At 40.1% G+C, this 21,249-nt stretch overlaps 1 protein-coding gene across 3 annotated transcripts in view; it reads right to left on the bottom strand.

Annotated features, from left to right (window-relative positions):
- The window catches only part of LOC115785515 (ADP-ribosylation factor-like protein 15), a 111,157-nt gene extending 89,908 nt beyond the window's left edge, over nucleotides 1-21,249 (bottom strand). The window contains exon 1 of one of the 3 annotated variants that reach the window (XM_030737215.1): nucleotides 20,872-21,249. In XM_030737215.1, the coding sequence (XP_030593075.1) occupies nucleotides 20,872-20,883 (12 nt within the window). In that variant the 5' untranslated portion in view covers nucleotides 20,884-21,249. Of the gene's footprint in view, nucleotides 1-8,307; nucleotides 8,661-20,871 lie in introns of those variants that run through there. The other 2 variants (XM_030737216.1, XM_030737214.1) reach the window with 2 other exon arrangements.

Raw genomic sequence — 21,249 nt, 5'->3', positions numbered from 1 at the left:
ATTCAAAATAAAGTCTAAATCCAATAAAATCCAATAAAAATATGATGGTCCAAAACTTATTTTTTTCCTGTATTGCTGTTACAGTTTTACCCATGTGGAACTGCTGCTTCTTTCTATTCTATGATGTTCAAAAACTAAAGTCAAAACATTCCATTTCCACCAAAAACTACCCAAATACTTTTCCTTGCCTAACCCTAACCAATGAGTTTCTAATGATAATTAATTTACTTTAAACATTAATAGTGACTTACACTACCATCAACCTCTTCAGCCTCCAAATGTGGATCATTTTTTGCCCTTTAAAAGTGGAAAACATTCATTTATGTCCAGAAAAAAATATCAATGTGCTGAAAGCTGTGTCTACATCACAAACTGCCATGAGCCTGTTGTATTAAAAAACCAAAAACATTATATTCTGACCATTAATCTGGGATCAAAGCTTCACTCAATATTCAAACTACAGGTTTACGAAACTAGAATCATTTATTTCAACAATTATAAAATCAAAAAAATGTGCAACAACTTGAATACAACTAATGCATAAAATGTGTAACAAAAAAAAGGGATGTGATCCTGAAAAAAAGTTCTCCCAGTTCCTGGCATACAAAGGTGAAATGCGGCATCGCCCCGCTCTGTCAGCCAATACATCTCATAGAGGAAGTTTTTCTTTGTTGTTTCTCAGCCGGCCGGAGCTCAATTCCTGCCCAAAATGTCCTTGACAAAACAAAACAAACTGCGAAGGACTGGCAGACCAGTTTTTAGGAAACCGCACTTGATCATCAGGGAGTGACCCTTGCTGATCCCTCAATCATCATCATCCAGGCAGGTCCTGTGGTTATTTTAAAGGGTGGTATATTTATGGCCCAGGCTGGGGCAATAGCTGCTCCCATCCTGCCTTTTAAAAGGACGGAAGCAGTTTGGAAATTAACGCAGCTCACATGCTGTGAGAAGAAAGGTTTATTTATGGTGAAAAAAAACCTATCTGGCATATGACATAAGAAATTATTGTGTGTTTGTGTGTGTGTGTGTGTGTGTGTGTAGGCTGAGTCCCAATGGCTTTCAAATATATTTTTTCAGTTTCTCATTCACTGAGACACAATTCAAAGGGGGAAAAAAAGCCATGAAAACATAATGTCACAACATGTTTAACTGCTGTACAAGTTGACATTCATATCAATGTGGTTGGATTACATCCAAAATTGAGGTATCTCGAGATAAGGGAGCTAAAAATACATCTTCCAGAAAACAGGATGACTTTTTCTGCATAACTATAAACACAATTTCAAAGCTGGGAATTGGGATTTCCTGTAAAAGTGGCTGACTGAGCCACCGTGCCACAGTTGTGCATAAAAAAATTAAGTGAATGACTCCAATGATATTACCATAAGAAAAGTATTATGGTTTATAGCTAAAATGCTAACCTATTTTATCTTCACAGGGTAAAAAGGACACCAAGTGTTACCACTGTGATGGCAGCTGCACAAAACACTAAAGTTTAGGATACTGCTTCATTTTGGGCTTTTAACTTGGCATCACACAGTTTTGTATATAACATAATTCTAAATAAAGTGGGTGTACCTTGTTCTATCTACTATCTGTATAATCAGTAATGTGTTTCTGATGTTTAGCCTACCTAAAAACTCTCATCTCCAGAATTTGAATCAAAGTTGAATCAATTCTTATCTAAACTGAATATTTTAACATTTATGAAATGTAAGATTTACTGAAGTGTTGTTTTAGTAGACTGCATCTAGTGGTAACTAAAAGAAAATATGGTTGTTTACTTTGATTCTGAACAATTTAACTGATCTGCTGCTTCTTATAAAGACAACACTAGCACAGCACCTTAAACAGCTCTTGCAACTGTCCAATAAAAAGACTTATTTTCCAACGTTTGGTTCAGTGAATTCTGCATTAATGTGGAAGCATTAGTATGCTGCTCCAGGTTTCCGGTAGTGGGCCACCTTGTGTTTTTTCCCCCCAATTTAAGCATAAAGCAGTCTTGAGTATCTTGATCTAAATAGTGTGACCTGGGCCTGAAGAACAGTCCCAGCAAGTCTGAGGAGCACTTTTCCAGTCCATTAATAACATAATGAGATAGCCACAAAGTGACTAATACGATCACTTAGACCCTTAATGGTAAAGGGTCCAAAGAGCAGTAGCTATGGTCCCAGAGCGCGTGGCCACATACTAACGTCACATGACACCTGCTGTTACAAAGAACTTAACGAACATCTAACGGCACTGCTGTAATGAAAACGGAATAGATAAACGGCCAGGTTTGAGCCTTTTCCCCCGGAAAAATAAAGGATTGAATAAATGAATAAATAAACAGAAGGAGCAGAGCGTGACAGAGCACAGTTTTCAGTGAAAATGTAAATGTGTACAACTGAAAAGAAGCCGGTAACTCAAGATTAGGGATGCATTGATCTGATATCTGGCTGATATTAGTCTGTTCTCAAACAGGTGAATCAGGTATCAGTGACAACTTGCTGATTTATAAGGTCAGTCAATTCTGTGGTGTTCTGTCAACTACTCACACAAACAGTTGTGCACTAGATGCTAGTGGGAGAGCTAACTTGCAGAGCTAACAGTATTTCAGAGGTCTTTCATGCCTGTTAAGCCAACAACTTTTCTTTGACAAGACTAAAAAGCTCAGATGACTGTGGGTTTCTCTCCTCGTACTTGATCATTTGTACTTTTTATGTTTAGTCAAAGACATTAGATACAATAGAAGCGCTGAGGATTTTAGTTAAGCGTACCACTTGTTGAGGAGCATTTATTACACTTAACGTAACATGGTGTATTGCCAACTTAGTTAATATTATTTCACTTAAGCTGTCTCTTATCAGCTCCACCCTGAACCGTGTGTGTGTGTGTGTGTGTGTGTGTGTGTGTGTGAGAAAAGGAGAGAAAAACACGACTGTAAATGAGAGCATTGTGAAGCAACCTAATGGCTATCACTTTGAGCTGACATGAGACTAGTAGATATACAAGTAAATAAGATGGATGAAGCCAATAAATACCTGAAGACAAGGTCTCAACATCTAATTGGAACTGGAAAATGCTGGATCAGTGCATGCCCACTCTAAATAATTCAAAAACTTTACGTTTCCTCCACCAACACAAACATACATAAAGAAATTACAGGCAGTCACAGTTTTTGCTGTCCCAACACAGCCCCCATAGACTCAGTGTCTACTGACATGTTAAACAGGCTATCGCATCAATAAGCTAAGGTCGACAAAAATCAATCGATGACACTTTTTTATTCTCTAGCTTTCTTTAACTTAGGTGAGAGGCCTCACTATGAAACTGTGCTGGAAAAACTGTTGGCTCAGTGGAATACCATGAGTGCATTTCTTATTGCAGTTCAACTGCTCTAATTTTGGGCAAATCTCCATCAGTGCAAAATAATGTTTCAATCTCAATCTGAGAACACTATGGGATTACCACTTGAATGAATTTTTTTTTTTTTTAAGTCTGCTGAAACTGTGATTATACAATGTCAGTTTAATACTGTCTACGTGAAAATTTTTAATATGCTGCCTCTTCTGATATTTTAAGTACATTTGAGCTGGTGACTTTCCAAAGAACAAGCAGCAGAAGCAAGGACGAGGCCAAAGTGTTGCACCTTATTAGCTATCCAACAGTCAACCACACTCAAGACAATTATGATCAAACAGTTTACGTGATTTAGAGAGAGCTTCTTTACTTTTTTCTTTATAAATTTATATGAAGTTAGTCATTTTTGTTGACCTAATTATGACATGTTAGTTTAAACTGTTTGGTGAACTTTTGGGGGTAAATAAGAACCCATATTTGTCAACCAGAAAAGCGATTTCCTTGTTGCCTCAGTACCTTCTGTTTATGCAGAGCTGGTTCAGAGCTGCAGACAAGACTAAATGGCAAAGAATACTGAAAATGTGGTGTAAAATAAGTAAAATAGTAAAATGTTAGGTCATAAAACCAAGTGGAGGAGTTTAAGGCCTCTCAGTAGGACATACCCAGAACACTTACTCAGGAGGCATCCTAGGCAGATGCCCCAAACCACCTCCGTTCAATGTGGGGGAGTAGCGGCTCTACGCTACCCTTTTCTGGCTAACGGCCATGGCCTCAGACTTAGAGGTGCTAACTGTACCTGCCACTTCAGACTCGGCTGATGAAGCCAGCAGAACAACATCATCCACAAAAAGCAGAGATGAGATTCTGAGGCCACCAAGGCAGCCATCTGTCCATAAAAAATTATAAAAAGACTCAGTAACAAAAGGCAACCGTGGCAGAATCCAATACCCACCGGAAATTATTCCAACTTATTGCCGGCAATGTGGACCAAGCTCTCATTGTGGCTGTACATGGACTGAATGGCTCGTCACAACAGGCCGTACACCCCATACTCCCTGAGGAGCAATGCCTTCTCAAAGTTCACAAAACACATGTATACTGGATGAACAAAGTCCAACGCACAGTCAAATATCCTTGAGAGGATAAAGAGCTGGTCCAGTGGTCTGCGACCAAGAGGAAAACCATATTGTTCCTCTTTTTTGCATCCAAGGTACGAATCCAAGTTGTGAACGGACAAACTCTCCTTTCCAGCACCCTGGCATAGACCTTCCCAGGGAGCCTGAGGAGTGTGATCCCCCAGATCTCCATGCAACGTTGCAGAGGCGTGTCAACCAAGACAACCCTACAACATCCAGAGCCTTCAGGAACTTAAGCAAATCTCATCCAACCCAGGGGCCTGCCACCAAAGAGTTGTTTAACCACCTCAGTGACCTCACCCCAGTGATGGGTGACTTGTTCCCAGACTCTGCTTCCACTACAGAAGGTGCATCAGTGGGATTAAGGGGGTCCTCAAAATATTGCATCCACTACCCAAGTATATCCTCAGTTGAAGTCAGCAGTCCCCCACCCGCACTATACACCATGTGGGTAGACCCCCACTTTCCCCTCCTGAGTTGCCTGACAGTTTGCCAGAATTGCTTCAAAGCAGTCTGGAAGTCTTTTTCCATGGCCTCACTGAACTCCTCCACACACCAAAGTTCTTGCTTCAGCCACCACCTGAGCCACATTCCCCTTGGCCTGCCAGTACCCTTCAGCTGCCTATGAAGTGCCACAGGCTATGCAAGCCCAATAGGATTCCTTTAGCTTGATGACTCTCATCACCTATGGTGTTCACCATCTGGTTTGGGGATTACCACCTTGACAGGTACCAACCAACTTGCAGCTGCAGCTCCATGCAGCAGCCTTAACAATGGAGGTGCGGAACATAGTCCATGCAGATACAATGTCCTCAGCCTCCCTCTGATTGCTGTTGAAGTTCTGCTGGATGTGGGAGTTGAAGAACTCATGGACTAGAGCCTCTGCCAGGCATTCCCAGCGCACTCTCACTATACATTTAGCTGCGCCAGTTCCTTCCAGCATCCTCCCCTGTCACCTGATCTAACTCACCACTAGATGGTGATCAGATGACAGATCAGTTCCTCTCTTCACCCGAGTGTCCAGAACATACAGCTGCAGATCTGATGATATGATTTCAAAAATCGATGACCAACCTGCGATCAACCTAGGGTGTTCTGGTGCCATGTGCACTTATGAACATCTTTAAGTTCAAACATGATGTTCATTATAGACAAACTGTGGTTTGCACAGAAGTCCAATAACAGAACACCACTCGAGTTCAGATCAGGCAGTGTGCCTGTGTGAGCACTGAAGTCTCCCAGTAGGACAACGAAGTCACCAGATGATGCACCCTTGAGCACCCCACCCAGAGACTCCAAGAAGGCTGGGTACTCTGAACTGTCATTCGGCTCAGAAGCACAAACAACAGTCAGGACCTGTTCCCCAGCCCAAAGGCACAGGAAAGCAACCCTCTCATCCACCAGTGAAAACTCCAACGTACAGGCAGCAAGCCAAGGGGATACAAAAACACCCACTCCGGTCTGCCACGTCTCACCGAGAGGAACCCCAGACTGGAAAAGAGTTCAGCATCTCTCCAGGACATTGGTTCCAGAGCCCATTCCATGTGTTGAGGTGAGCCTGACTAGATCTAGCCAGAATCTCTGGCTCCTTCCCCGCCAGAGAAGTAACATACCATGTCCCAAAAGCCAGTTTCGATAGCCGGGGATCAGTCTGCCAGGGCCTCTGCCCTTGGCTGCTGCTTGACACGCACTGCACCTGACCCCTATGGCACCTCCTGCAGGTGGTAAGCATATGGGAGAGTAGGCCCATGTTTCCTCATCAGGCTGTGCCCCAACTCTCCGACTCCATCTTGACTTCTAAAAACTGGATGTGACGAGGGGGGATGGGTCTGATTGTGAAACCACCAGCTCATAGTCCAGTAAACAATTAACAACTTGCCCAAAAAATCAGCAGCCCAAAATCTCAGCAGAAAAGTATTTATACGGGTCAAGCCAGAAAGCCATTTTCCCAACGATATATATAAAGACATGGGACCAAAAGTCTTTATGCAACCGAAGCTTTCGCCATCTGGTGGCCATCAGACAGAATGCAGATTTAAGGCACTTCGGCATTAGCTTAATTTTTCTGACCTGGAAGCTACATCTATGTTGAATATGGGCTATGGGACTGCTATGCTGAGCTCTCCAACGTTCCAGAGCAGAACAAGGGCTGCAGTCACCATGCTGTAGCCCAAGATCATGAAGTTCGAGTTCATCTGCAGGAGGAGAGGCTTAGGGAGTCCACACAGAAAGACACTTCCAGCGATGCAGTGAACACAGACTATCATAAAATATCAATTAAATTCTGAGATAACAGGCAATATAAGTCTGCAAAATTGAACTACACTTTGCAGAGAGAGACTGAAATGGGGCTGACAATAGAGGTGAACGATCCCGTTGATCAATGGGGTGGTAAATCTGTTTAAGCTCAACTCCCACAAGGTTCGATACAAGAAATCTTTCCTACCACATACCACATATTTTCTTAGATTTTTACCTATTAAGCTCCTTATAGTATAACATATTTTTATTCATTTAACTAATTTATTAATTTTTTTTTCTATTTAGCTATGCTTCTTGTTTTTGGGTTTGTTTGTTTTTGTTTACCCAACTGAACTATTTGTTTTTGTCCTACTGTATTTGTTTTACTGAGCTGCTCTGCTTTATTTAACCTATTTTTTTATAGGTCATATTTAATGTTGTGACACAGTAAATTCCCAACTTTTTAGTAATTGTAAAATATATCTTAACTTATACATTAGCAGATAACAATCAGCTGCAAAGTGATTAATTGCTTTACATGAGAACATAACTGTACTGGAGAGGCAGCTGATTACATTCCTCCATGTACTTAATAAAGTATCAGCAGAGGGCAATATCCTAGGTGGCATTATTTACTAAATTACTGTTGAAGTTGTATGGATATCGATGGTGTTTCGAGGATTAAACATACTGATAGAAGAAAACATGGCTTGAGCCTTGAGTGAGACAGAATAGTGAGGCTGCAAAGTGACACGATATAAAAAAACAGATATTATATCAATAGGTCAGAAAAAGTCTGTCAAACAGCAATCAAAAAACTGTATTACCAGTTGTTACTTTTTTAATTAACAGTGTCTGTTTAAGTCCAATAAACCTAATACCCACATCTGCTGAGTCCCACTCATTTGATTCATCCATGGCTGAAACGATGAGTCAAGGATGAGGCACGACATTTTATGAAACAAACGTTCACTGTTGAACACTCTTATTTCAGAATAAGCCTCTCTGTTTATGTTCATTGAAAAAGCTTCACCAGCTGGTGAGAGACTAACAGAGGACCAGACAAAATGCAATGTGAGTCATCAGCTGCAGTTAAAACTATTTTAAAACATGTAACAAATACTGCAGTGGTACTAAAAAATATGTTTGTTTATTTATGCTAATTCATTTCACTCTTACAAGTCACATGGCTTGTAACACAAACTACTTCAACATTTATGACTGTTAGAATAATACAGATGGATTCATTCACAACTATGATGCATTTAAGACTGCCTGAAGCCAGTTGCTAGGAGCTAAGGTACAAAACAGATAATAATCTATCTTTTTGCTTACATCCACCTTTTCCATCTTCATATTAAGCCAGCATACACTTGAATGCAACAGAGCATACTCTCTATTCAGTGACCAACCATCTGTAAAACAGCAGCTACTGCTGCTTGGACAGTATCTGTTTCTAAACACTGCAAGGAAAGATTAAATCACACTGAAACTAGCAGCATTCAACCTAACGCACAAACATACACACACAGAGTATCCTGCCATTCTCCTGCAAACAAATACCAGCATGTACGCATCTTCTTACCGTGTAAAGCCCAACCCTGCACAAGGCAAGGGACAGCTGCATGTGCTCCGACATTGTGCTCAACAACAAGTGTAACCCCCGGCAACAAACAACCCAAGCCTCTGGAGTAAGTGAATGGGTGGAGGAGGATCAGGGATAGCTGAGCACAACAGCGCCAGGTCAACAGCATGAGTCCTGTTCTCCACTGTGTCACAGTCAACAGCTCAAATCCACAATTCAATTCTTTTTTTGTTTTTTCACACTTCAGATTTACAATTGAGTTTTGTATGGGTGAAGATGAGCAAGACTGAAGGTTGTCCGGTGTTTACTCCCTGCATTCATTCACTGAAAAGAAAAAAAACTATTACCACAAGGATCAGCAGACTGACACAAGCTCAAGATTAGTTTGTGAGGATCTCTCTCTCCACAGAGATTAAGGGCTGTCTGACAACTACAGATCCAGAATAAGACTGCAAATTGGATTAGTCACCATTACACACCCACACACTATGGCCATACTGTTCGCACAGCTTTACAGAGATGAAAATATTGCTTTCTATGCATGGAGGAGGATAAAAGGATCGACCACTTGAGTCTGCAGCGGTCGTGGGGATTTCAATCATTGTTGCCGAGCGTTTTGTTGGAAGTCTGTTAACTGTGAGTCATGTTCAAATCACTCTGAGCTTTGGTCAGCTCAGCAGTCTAGTTACAGCTGCTGCCACCATCTACTGACATAAATTTGCAGTTATAAAATGAAATATTCAATATTAATTCAATAAGCTACGTGATAAATAATTACACCAGCAACAGGCAGACTTTAGATTTAATTCTTTGAAGAGTGCAAATCTTATGTATGTATAAAACATTAGAAATATCTATACAGACAGCATATGTGGATATATGTCAACTAAACTTCAGATTTGGGTTCCATCTAGTATGACACTGACAATTATTCAGATTTTGAAAAGGTAAAAAATGACAGTAGGACAAGGACTGCTGTAAAATGCAGCTTAGCTGAATGAATACATCAACAAAGACTGAATCTGGCATGCTGACCTGTTCACCTTGGTGTTCAAGGATAGATAAAGATCTTCTGTACCTGTACTAAGAAAAAAATAGTCTATTGTTTGGTTATTTCTACTTTGAGTCAGCAGTTCACAAATGGTGTGCCTTGAGGCAAATCTAGGTGTGCCTTTGGATTTTCTGTCAACCACATCCTCCAGCACAACTGCAAAAAATAATGAGTGATACACATTTGATACACATTAAATGCCCCGCCTAACAGGGCAAAGGTCCTGATAATGAGAAGTATAAAATTTGTTAAAAAAAAAAATAATAATAATAAAATTGTGTGGATAAATGTCACCCAAGCCACTTAAAGTTTTAAAAAAACAAACAAAAAAAACTTCATTTCATGGATTCAGCTGCATCAGGGATGTCACCAGCCTTCAGCTTGAGTGCCAACAAGGAGACAAGTAAGCTGAAGAGAAATCTACAAACCAAAGATATTTCTGAGAGAAAACTGGCCTACTGTAAAGCATTTGATCTGAACCCAAGCCGGCAAGAACGTTTGTTGGATTGAGTGAAAGCGTCTAATAAGGGGATGGAGGAAAGTTATGTTTGGGGTGCTTATTGCAAACCAAAAACAACCTCAAGTGACAATCAAAACTGCCTTGCAAGATTATTTTCTGCAGATATGGATATAAATGGGACTTGAATTTTTTTGCCATGCTCTTTGTTGTGTCTTGGGCAACAAAAGTTTAAAAACCGCTGCTTTATATAACATGAAGATTTCTGGGTCATTCCATATAAAGTCAAGCAAATCTGGAAAAAGTTCCTACCTGTCCTCAAAATCAGCTGTTTTTTTTTTTTTGTTTTGTTTATTTGTTTGTTTGTCTGATTGGTTAGTTGGTTGGTTTTTTTGTACAGTAACTTTAGAACATTTAAAAAGGCATTGAAATTTGAAACTGTGAAAAACTGTGAACACCAGTGTTTTTTCTCCTTTTCACCACAATAAGCTGATTTTATTAGTATCAACACGTAGGTAAAACAGACTTTTCTATGTCAGAACATGTTATGATAAACCACCTATCCAACATGTGATATTACCCTTTGTTTACCCAAAATGAACTTTCAAGTTTTCTCCATTAAATTATTATAATATTATAATATCAACTGTACCAATGCCGTTTTTTTTTTTTACTCTGCAGCATAAAGTTTGTGCTGTCTCATTAGTGAAATTCTGATATCCATCCATCCATCCACTTCCGCTTATCCTGTTCAGGGTCTCGGGGGGGCTAGAGCCTATCCCAGCTGACATAAGGCGAGAGGCAGGGTACACCCTGTACAGGTCGCCAGCCTGTCGCAGGGCCAACACAGAGAGAAATTCTGATATATCCTTTCATATTGTTGTGCAAAACTGGTTATAGAAAAAAATTTTGGAATTGATTTGACTGCATTTCTTTCCACTGGCACCCTGTGCTTTTCACAGATGATAGCAGGTTCACCCTGAGCACATGTGAGAGATGGGAAAGGCTCTGGAAAGCTGTAGTGAACATTATGCTGCCTGTAACATCATTCAGCATGACCAGTTTGGTGGTGGGTCAGTGATGGTCTGTGGAGGTATATTCATAGAGGAATGCACAGACCTCTACAGGTTAGGCAACAGCATCCTGACTGCCATTAGGTATCAGGATGAAATCCTTTAACCTACTGTCAGACTCTATGCTAGTGCAGTGGATCCTGGGTTCCTGCTGATGCATAAAAATGCCGGATCTCATGTGGAGTATGCAGGCAGTTCCTAGAAAATAAAGGACTGATACTGTATCATTGGCTGGCCCCCAAGCTAGCCTAACCTAAATCGAATAGAAAACCTCTGGGACATTATGTCTCGGCCCATCTGACGCCACCAGGTTGCAACTCAGACTGTCCAGAAGCTCAGTGATGCCTGGGAGGAAATCCCGCAGGACACCAAATATCGTTTCATTAGGAGCATGCCCTGATGTTGTCAGGCATGCACACAAGCACGTAGGGACCACACAACCTGCTGAGTATCATTGGGAGTTGCTGCAATGACTAGCCTTCCGTATCATTTTTTTCCACTCTGATTTTCAGGGTCTTTCAATCCCCCTCTGTAGGTGGATAATTTTCATTTCTATCAAACAATGTAGTATCCTTTTATTCCTAACACATTACACAATCTACATCAGTACAGATATCAGGATGATTTTTTTTCCCCCATTGAGCTCTGATATGTTTTGAAAGTGTTCCCTTACTTTTTTGAGCAGTGTTTATGACACCCCACTATAAAGCACTTTATTCAATGATTGCAGGTGAGTAAGGCGCACTATTCAATGGAAATCTTGACTCAGTGATAAAGCTGATATCCAACTGCACTTGTTTTATGATTTGATAGATCAGCCACTTTTTATTCTTACAGTATTCTTTAGTAAAGGAAAAAAAAAATCCAACAACATACTTTCACATTTACATATCCTTAATATTTTCCCTAGTAAGGAAATGTTTCATAGTGCCTAATACATGACACTGTTTATGGACTGAGAGAAAGTAAAGGAAGTGAAATCCAATAAAACATATCAGAAGTCAAGATAAAAAAGGAAGTCAAGGTGCCAGCATTGAATTATGATCCATTACCTTTAACAGCAACACTGATCTTACTCCAGCCCAAGATACTGATCAGTGAAACACAATGAGCTTAATGTCTGCATGCTTCTTATAGGTTAAAACCAGTGACTGCGGTAATAAGGAATACTCAGAGTATTTCTTATTACCACTTCAGAGTATGCACTTTAAACAAGGAGACATGTTTTAGGAACAGTGGACACCTTACTCAAACTTTACATATAAACTCAAAGTGAAACCTGAGTAAAACCTGGCGGATTAGGTAAATGATTAAACATCTACCCAGCAATACAAAAAGCACATACATTGTTGAAATACTTTGAATGTTCTTATCTGGATACAATAGGCCATTTTTGTTTGCATCTGGAGAAAGAAAGAAAAAAAACCTTGGCACAGATCTTTGCCAACACCAGTGAGGTGTGTGACAGTCAGCCCGGGGACAAAACCGAGTAAAGGAACATCAGCCTTGTGTCCCATATGCCAACAAAATATATTCATTATGCCAACAACTTCCCATCAGCTCTCTTTCCGCTGTGAGGTGTCAATCTGCCACAGCCTGCTGTGTGCCCTTGGAAAGGACATTTTCTCAGCCAAAACGCATGCAAGCTTTAATATTTTTTTTTTAAACAAGGTGTGACGCTAATGCTGACTGCATCAAAAAAAAAATGGCTATTTTATATTTTTTTATTCCAAAATGCTATATACTTGATGTTGTATCCTCCTTCTTAATAAAATCTATAGAATACCAGAAGTGTAAATTGAGCTTTTAACTCCTGTAAGCGAGTGAGATCAAGTACTAAAATGCTTTCAGTGTAATGATAGCAATCATCAGAAGATATCTCATATTAACAATGGTATCACAATACAGTGAACAGGAAGTATAGCTTTTCCTTAAGACTGCACCCCCTCACCTTATGAATATCTTGTTCTTCACTGCTGGTTAGTTAAATATTGTGGTACTGATATTTTGTCCTGCCCTTAGGACCAGTTTGGAGGTCATTACTCAAAATAAAGGTAATGTTTCACATTACTCGTTATGTTTCTTAAAAGTAATGCAGCACATTGCTTAATCACTCCTCAGGGAAAGTAATTTGTTACACTACTTGTTACATTATGTTTTTTTGAACACAAAGTTGAGAACACAAAGCAAAGTTAAAAAGCAGTATGGGTAGAAATGGAGGCTACAGTGCTAAAAGCCTGACTGCTCATCACTGCTTTTGTAACCTGTTAAAGATCCGACTCTGGCTGCTGGTCTGGGGTCTGCATGCACTCAGCTTTAATATCACTCTGGGTTCTTTGCTAGCTTTGTGTTAGCGTGCTGTCTGTGCAGATGTTTGCAAAGAGCAAATGTTGTGTTAGCAGTCTAATGCAGCTGTTTCTGTCTTGTTAGTAATTTGCACTTTATCATCACGCTCCTGTCCTTTCCTTTTATAACAATAAAAAGTTAATGTCCATGTTTCCAGTCACTCAGATATGTTACAGATATCCAAGTTTATTTTTTATCCATCTGAGAGAATACACAATCCCCTTGCTCTAATTTTACAAATTCAATCCAGCGAACCAGCTAGCCTCAGCAGGTTGCTGTTGTGGCTCTGCATATCAGTCAGTACCTTGTCAGAAAAGGATCTTGACCCACTCCACTGTCTCGGACTGCAAGACATTCTTCAGTAAAACTGTTAGCGTATTTACAGTAAAATACAAACGTTTGCTCTGTTAACAGTTAAGCAAAAGATGAAGTGATCTCCAAAAAGGCATAAAGCTAAAGATAAAACATTCTCATTTGCACAATTTTAGAGTGAAAATGTAAAGGAGCTTCATGGAAACGTTACACTTGTCAAGTTGTGGTACCTTAATTCATTCATTTGCAACCATCACAGGAAAAGGCAAAGACGCGAACATTTCAAAGCTTTATAAATAATACAGTATTACCTTGTCCAGCAAAGCAGCTGCCTAGCATTTCAAAAAATTTTAATAATTCATGCCCAGGAAGCAGAATAATGCTTCTTACTACAAAATTGAGTATCAAAGTTTGGAAATTAACATTTACACAAGGCTGGTTCACACTGGAAGCAAGCCCTACGCGCTGATGAAGTTAAGTTAGAATTTACAGGCTGCAATAAGCAGAAGGGTGCACAATTTTATGAACAGGAAACCTCTTCAACTTTTAAGCACACAGATTATCAATTAAAATTCGGGCTTGTGTTGCAGCCAAAGGCACAGAGAATGTGTTACTGGTAGATGGAAGAATGCATTCAGTTAAATACCAGCTAACTATGGAAGCAAACATCACAATGGGATGCTGTATGAAGCAGGATAATGATCCTAAACACACCATAAGCAGCTTAAAGTTTTGTAAGGGCTTTCATAGTCCCCTGACCTAAATATTATCAAAAATATATAGACAATCCCCCAAAGAGGAGTGCATCCAAGATCAAGATGGCCTGAGGGTTTTACATAAGTTGAAGCCTTTTTCATGAAGATTGTTTTTAATAGATTTTTACCCTAACAGAAAATTTCTTAGCTGGTTACAAAAAACTCTTTTCAAGCTGTATGAGATTTGCCAGTTCAAGTGCAGGGTGCCCAAACCTTTTTCTTCTTTTTTTTATTTTAAAATTGTAAAAGACAGAGATAATAAAATTATCTACAACTTCAGTCCCTGAGAACGGCTCTTTTTACTGGGTTAGCTATTCACAGTAAAAAAAACAACAAAAAAAACTTTTACATGCCACTGTACCCATCTCATAAATAGATTTTTTTTTTCTTTTTACAAACTGCAGATTAAGGTCTTAAATTCTAGCTTTGTGCTACGTCTAACTTATGTGGATTGAACCAAATATGACTCCAGGATTGCTTCAGCATCGAGGCTCTCTGTTTAATAAAGATCATAAACAATGCCTGTTTAATAATAACTATCACAAACAGTCAGTTAATTTACAGCTGAATTATCTTTAAGAAAAAAAAACATGTAATGTTAAGCACATTATATAAAAAGATTTAAATACTGGGTTTGATATTTTCTCCGACAAATTAGCCTGACGATATAAAGTGGACAGAAATTCTGCTTTTTCAAAAATGCTATTGATGGGTATAATTTATCAAAAAGCAGTTTAAAAACTTTTTGACTGCATTTGCCCTGTCACTACTCATAAACCCACTGTTAATTATTAAAAAAAACAAAAGTCATCAGGGCATAAAAGTCACTCAGTAAAATAATTGTCAGCACAATTGTTGAAATGAAATCAGGAGATATAATAAGCTAAGAACAAGGTCACATTTTAAAATCATTTTGTTTAAGCTTTGATTCTAGTCAAAATCTTCTTTTCTGTACTGGCCAGGAGGATGACCTCATACATGACAGAGAATGGATACATCAACGCCGCTATCCAGGAAGGTGGATTCCCAGGCTTCTCAGGAAGTCTGGAACACACCGAGGTTCTCAGTCAGATGATCCGGGAGGCCAAAGCCAGCAGAGGCAACTTAACTGCTGTCTGGCTGGATTTGTCCAATGCATATGGATCAATGCCCTCATCAATACAGCATTAGGCCACTACCACATCCCTCAGCACATCAAGGGAATGATCACCAGGTACTTTGATGGAATCGCCACCTGTACTCACCCAAGGAATGTATAGGTGGCGCCATGACAAGGTGCTCATGACACCTGCTAACACCTTGGAGCAGGAGAGAAGCAAAAAAACACCAACCACTCCAGAAAAACGGCATAAATCCAATTTGTAAGGCAGGGGGAAGAATCCACCAACCACAGCAATAACAAAGAACAGTCTGCTATAAAAGGCCCAAGCATGGGAAATGAAGGTCAGCTTGGGAAGAAGGTTGCAGTTTCCCCAGGTTGTACGGACAACCCTGAGGTCAGATGTGGTACTGTGGTCTGAAGCGGAAAAAAAGATCATCCTCTTAGAACTTACAGTTCTGTGGGAATAGGGGTGCGAACAGGCCTTTGAAAGGAAGAGCGTCAACCACCAAGACCTTCTGCATGACTGCAGGTGGAAAGGATGGCAGGCGTGGCTGTCCTGGTCGAGATTGGGTGTAGAGGGTTTCCCGTCCAGTCACTGTGGAGAATGCTCACAGCCATTGGAGTAACGGGGAAGGAGAGAAAGGCAGCAGTTCGCAGGATGGGGGGAGGCAGCAGAAAGAGCCTCTTGCTGGTTATAGAGCAGCAGAGAAGAGTTAAGCTGGAAACATGAAGGAGCAGATGGGCAGTGATTTGGCAACCACTGCCAACCCACCATCAAGAGGGTGATGACATCAACTCCTTCTAGGCCAAGGCCACATTCACTTAAGGTGAACGAAGGTGAAGCATTCTTAGATGTATTTGTGATCTTCTCTTAATGGTACTCTTGTATATTCCTTCCTGAATATGAGCCACATGAGTAAAGTTGTAGACCATGTTATCAGCAGTTGAGGTTCTCTTATCCCATTTTTTACCGTATGGCTTGAGGTCAGTGCCTGGCAGTCACTGTCACTGACTCCTTTGCATAACCTAAATTCCAACGAAACAGTACTGCTTGTTTAACATAATTTGAATATTTGTTACAGCATCACAAATCTGTCTTTGTAAAGTACAAGGCTAAAATATTACCTGAAGGTCAGTCCATCCAGGTTTAGTCATTCATGTATAGGATGTAAATACTGTAGCTCACCATGAAAGGCAAATATTGTGTAAGATTGAAGGAAAAAAGCCTGTAAGCTGTGAATCTGCTCACACCCATAAATGAGAAGAATTATTCCTTAATGCGTTATATTTAGATTTCTATTCACTGAGCCCTTTAATTAATTTCACTTTTTTCTAATTTTGGTTTAACTTTGCTCCTTATTTTATGTTTTTTTAAAAAAAACTTTTTCAGCTACTTTGTCTTGTCACATATTTATTTTATTGTGTTATTATACTTTGAGTTTTGTTGTAAAAGTTTGTGTTTAATGTGCTGGCTGATGTAACACAGCAATTTACCAGCTTTTGGGTAGTATATCGTATCTGAATAATGCATAAAGCCCAACAGTCTATTAAGCAAATTACATTGCATTTCTATTTACAAAAATGATTTCTGCTACAATAATATTAATAACACTAAACGAAATGCTCTTGTGTGAGCTATAGAAATTAGCTCACAAACAGTACTGACTTGTTTGTGTTCTCACATACAGATGTGGTCAGAGGTTTACACACACTCATCTGAAATATATACATACTGTCCTGTACATTCACTTTGGTAGTGATTCTGATTGACCACAACTGCTAGTTTTTCTTTGCCAGCATAAAAGGATTTGTTTGACAACACTCAATGGACTGACCAATACTCAGAACAATGGGAATATCCAAAGAAATCTCCTAAGGGGGAAATTGTAGATTCACACAAGTTGAGAAGGTCTCTTGGAGCCATTTCTAAACAACTGCAGATTCCAAGATCATCAATTGTACATATGTTATTTAGATGTGTCACCATTTTGCCAATATCTGGAAGAAGACCCAACCTGTCGCCCTAAGATGACACTGGTTAGGATGCTCAGAACAACCCTGGAACCACCAATGTTCCAGCATGCCATGAACTGAAAACTGCTGGAGCACCAGTGTCACTGTCTAGAGTGAAGCGAGTTTTACATCAGGACTGAGAGGGTGCTGACCCATAAAGAAGCCTCGGCTCCAAAATTGACACCTTCAAGCTCAACTGAAATTTGCAGCTGCCCACATGGACAAGCCAAATGCCTTCTGGAGAAAAGTTTTATTGTCACACGAGACAAAGATTGAGCTTTCTGGCCACAATGACAAGAGGTATGTTTGGAGGAATAAAGGTGAGGCTTATATCTAAGAAATCTATCAAGCATGGTGGCGGCAGCATCATGCTCTGGGGCTGTTTTGCTGCCAGTGGTACTGGTACACTGCACAAAGTGGATGGAATAATGAATGAATAACTCCAAATTCTTCGAGTTCACCTCAAATCAACAGCTAGACAGTTGAAACTTAGACACAATTGGGTATTCCAACAAGACAATGATCCCAAAACACACATCGAAACTGGTTTTGGAATGGATAAAGCAGGCTGACATTACCGGTAAGCTTCTGGAATGGCCTTACCAAGCCCTGACCTCAACCCTATTAAAAAATTGTGGACTACGCTTAAAAGCCGGGTCCGTGATCAGAAACCTATCAGTTTAAATGAACTATACCAATTAGAGCAGTCAAATTTCCAGCCAGAATTATATTAGAGGCTTTGTGATGGCTACCAAAAGCATCTGGTTGAGATGCAACTTGCTAAGGGACATTCAACAAAATATTTATGGAAGTGTGTGTGTGTGTGTGTGTCTGTGTGTGTGTGTGTCTGTGTGTGTGTGTGTGTGTGTGTGTGTGTGTGTGTGTGTGTGTGTGTACATATATATATATTTTTTTTTAACCCTATTTTGTAGCTTAGAGAAAATCTAGAATAAATTCAGGAGCACTTTGAATTGTGAACCCTCATTTATCACTTTTACTGCACCACGGAGTTTTACTGCACTACTGCACTACTTCTACTTTGCACTACTAAACCCTCCAGACTAAGTATTTTATTTCACTTCAGTATATATATTATTGCTCCTGTTATCATACGCTCCTTTTTTTTTTTTAATCACCGCTCAAGCACTTCTGGTTAGATGCAATCTGCATTTCATTGCATTGTACTTGTGACATATGCAATGACAATAAATTGACTCTAATCTAATCTGTACAATCCTTCCACTTTGGAAAAAAGAACACTTCAAAGAAATCATTAAAAATTACCATGAAATTAACACCCATGATGAACGTATATAAATTTCTGACCACAACTGCCCAAATTACCCAATTTTTGCTGTCACTCCACAGCTGTCTGATAATGTCTACAAAAAGTTAACATTAAGAAAGTTAAGAAATGGCCAAACAGTGCAAGTGTATTTTAGTATGGCTGTGTCATGGCAACAACTATCACCAGATTCCTCTCTGGATACAGCAGGTTTGTGTGGTCTTTTTTTAAACACCACGCTGACCTTGCAGAACTACAGCCTCTTCAACACGCTCCAGCTCCCAGCTGAATCCACCAGATCTCGACTACTGTCAAAGCTCAAACCACAGTTATTACCCAGCAATGTGCTGTCAGCTTCCATTCCTGTTCATCCCAGCACACAAAATCTGATCTAAAATCTGAACAAATAAAGCTTGAACAGAATGCAAGACTCACATAACTTATTAGAAGTTTAGCAAAATGTTCAAATTAATATAAGAAAGCGAGAGAGAAATTGTTTTGGTCTAAGTCTGTGCCAGGGCTCCAGTGTTGCACAGCAGGAAAGGAGGCCCTGTGCCTATTGAGTGCCTGACCTCAGAGGACGGCCAAGCACTCAGCTCCAACAGTCCACAGAGCTACAGCTGTGCTTTCCACACAAAACCTGTTTGTCACACAAAATCTTAAATCCTTCAAGCATGTAAGCTGGAAAGTGTTTACTTCCCTGTCTACTTACATATGCTTTGTGCTTTATGATGAGCAAAATATATGGCAGACTGCTTTGGCACAGTTACCACATTTTGTGAAACTATTGTGAAATGCCGTCACATCCAAGGAGCACCTGCAGGGTTTTTGCTGGCTCAAAATGGACTTTTTTTTTTCTTTTTCTTTTTTTTTTTTTTTTGAGGGGGGGGGGTGTTACTGCACACATAAGCATGTTTAGTCCTCATATAGTTGAGGCAAAGAGTCTGTGTTACCTGACTTTAGAGGAATTTCCCTGTTATTTTGGGGCATTTGACAAGCAAAACTGCATTTTAAGCTTTAGTAAATTAAACCCTGAGTACAAAAAAATGCTTATGTGGTGAGAAAAACCCTGAAATCAGAGAAACAGGAGATGTTAGGGCAAGCTGGATTTCATTCATTTCATGCCACACAGTTGCTATTTTTGACAGCAGCGCCTTTCAGGTTTATCCTTTGATACAAAAAAAAAAAAAGAACTTTCCATTACCATGTAACAGGGTTTACAGTATAACTCAAGTAAACTACTAAGGTGTCACAGAAGCCACAAGCAAGCTAGACATTAACAGTACAGCTGTTCGGGTGGCAGCTGCTGGATGGGACTTTGTAATCTCTGCTCGAGAAATGTCCCAACGAAGCCAAAGTTCGAAGTTCCTCTTCGGTCACATCTTGGGAGGCCCACTATAAACAAGCTGATAACACTGGGTGGGCAAGTTCCTTTGCATTTCACACTGTCATGTCCCCCCATGTGGGATGACAGCACACTGTTTGTGTACACGTTTTCCTCCAGCTTCATGAATTCCCAGGGAAAGCCTTCAGTTACAGCTTCCTCTCCATTGTTGCACTGTTTCAACAGCACCCACCCCTACAATGTGGGCAATGTGGGCAAAGACCCAAAAACCATAATCTCACGCCTCAAAGCTGGTACAGTAGCCTGGCTTTAAATCAATCTTTCGTTCTTTTTTTTTCCTTTCTTTTTTTTATTACAGGTATTAAAAGTATGCAAGGGGACTATTATCTCAAACCAGTGCAGTGACACATTGTGTCACTTCGAATAGCATCTTGGCTCCAAATCCAACATAGTGCAGCTTTATTCCCAGCAGCATCAGCTAGTGTTGGAGAGCATACCAGCTTCGTGGCACATTAGAAGTAGATGTCTATTCGTCTCGTTTCACATGTAAACAGACTGGAGACTGGGTCGACCAGTTAGAAACGGCTATTGGGTGAAAAAACCCCGAGGCTACATCTGACACCTGACAGAAGCATAAAACAATAAATGTCACTACACGTATAGTTAAACACAACTACAATAGTAATAAACACCTAGTTGTTAAAGGTCACACATCTGCGTGACACCGCGGCTTCATTAGAAAACCAAGTGCCAGGAAAACTAACGTCAAAAGCAGCCTTTTATTGGTACAAGGAAGCCCCGTTGCATTTCAGTTCACTTACTTACCAGATAATCCATGTACTATCGCTGACCAGTCACAGCAGCACGAACTGGCTCTTTAGTAATCCCGTTTTTCCTTCAGTGAGTCCAAAATTTAAAGGAATTTTCACCACACGTCGCTTTGTATCCCCCGCCTTTCGACAGTCAAAGGAAAATAAAAACCAGCCCTTTCGGAGGGTTTGCAGGCAGGAATGTAGCCGCCTTCTTCGCCAATAAACCAAGTTTCAGTGTAGCGGCGTCTCCGGTTGTTCAAACAGACGAGGGTCGCCGGGGTGGGGAGTGTATTTCTGAACAAACAGCCCCCCTTTTTCGCCGGTGGACTTCCAGTTTTTATCACACAATATCAGTTGAGTGTTTGGTTGAGGAAATTGTAACGAAGCCGTC

Source organism: Archocentrus centrarchus, chromosome 9, assembly GCF_007364275.1.
Source record: "Archocentrus centrarchus isolate MPI-CPG fArcCen1 chromosome 9, fArcCen1, whole genome shotgun sequence".
NCBI classification, from domain to species: domain Eukaryota; kingdom Metazoa; phylum Chordata; class Actinopteri; order Cichliformes; family Cichlidae; genus Archocentrus; species Archocentrus centrarchus.
Note: the sequence above shows the minus strand (reverse complement) of the source record. Positions and strands in the feature narration are given on the sequence as shown.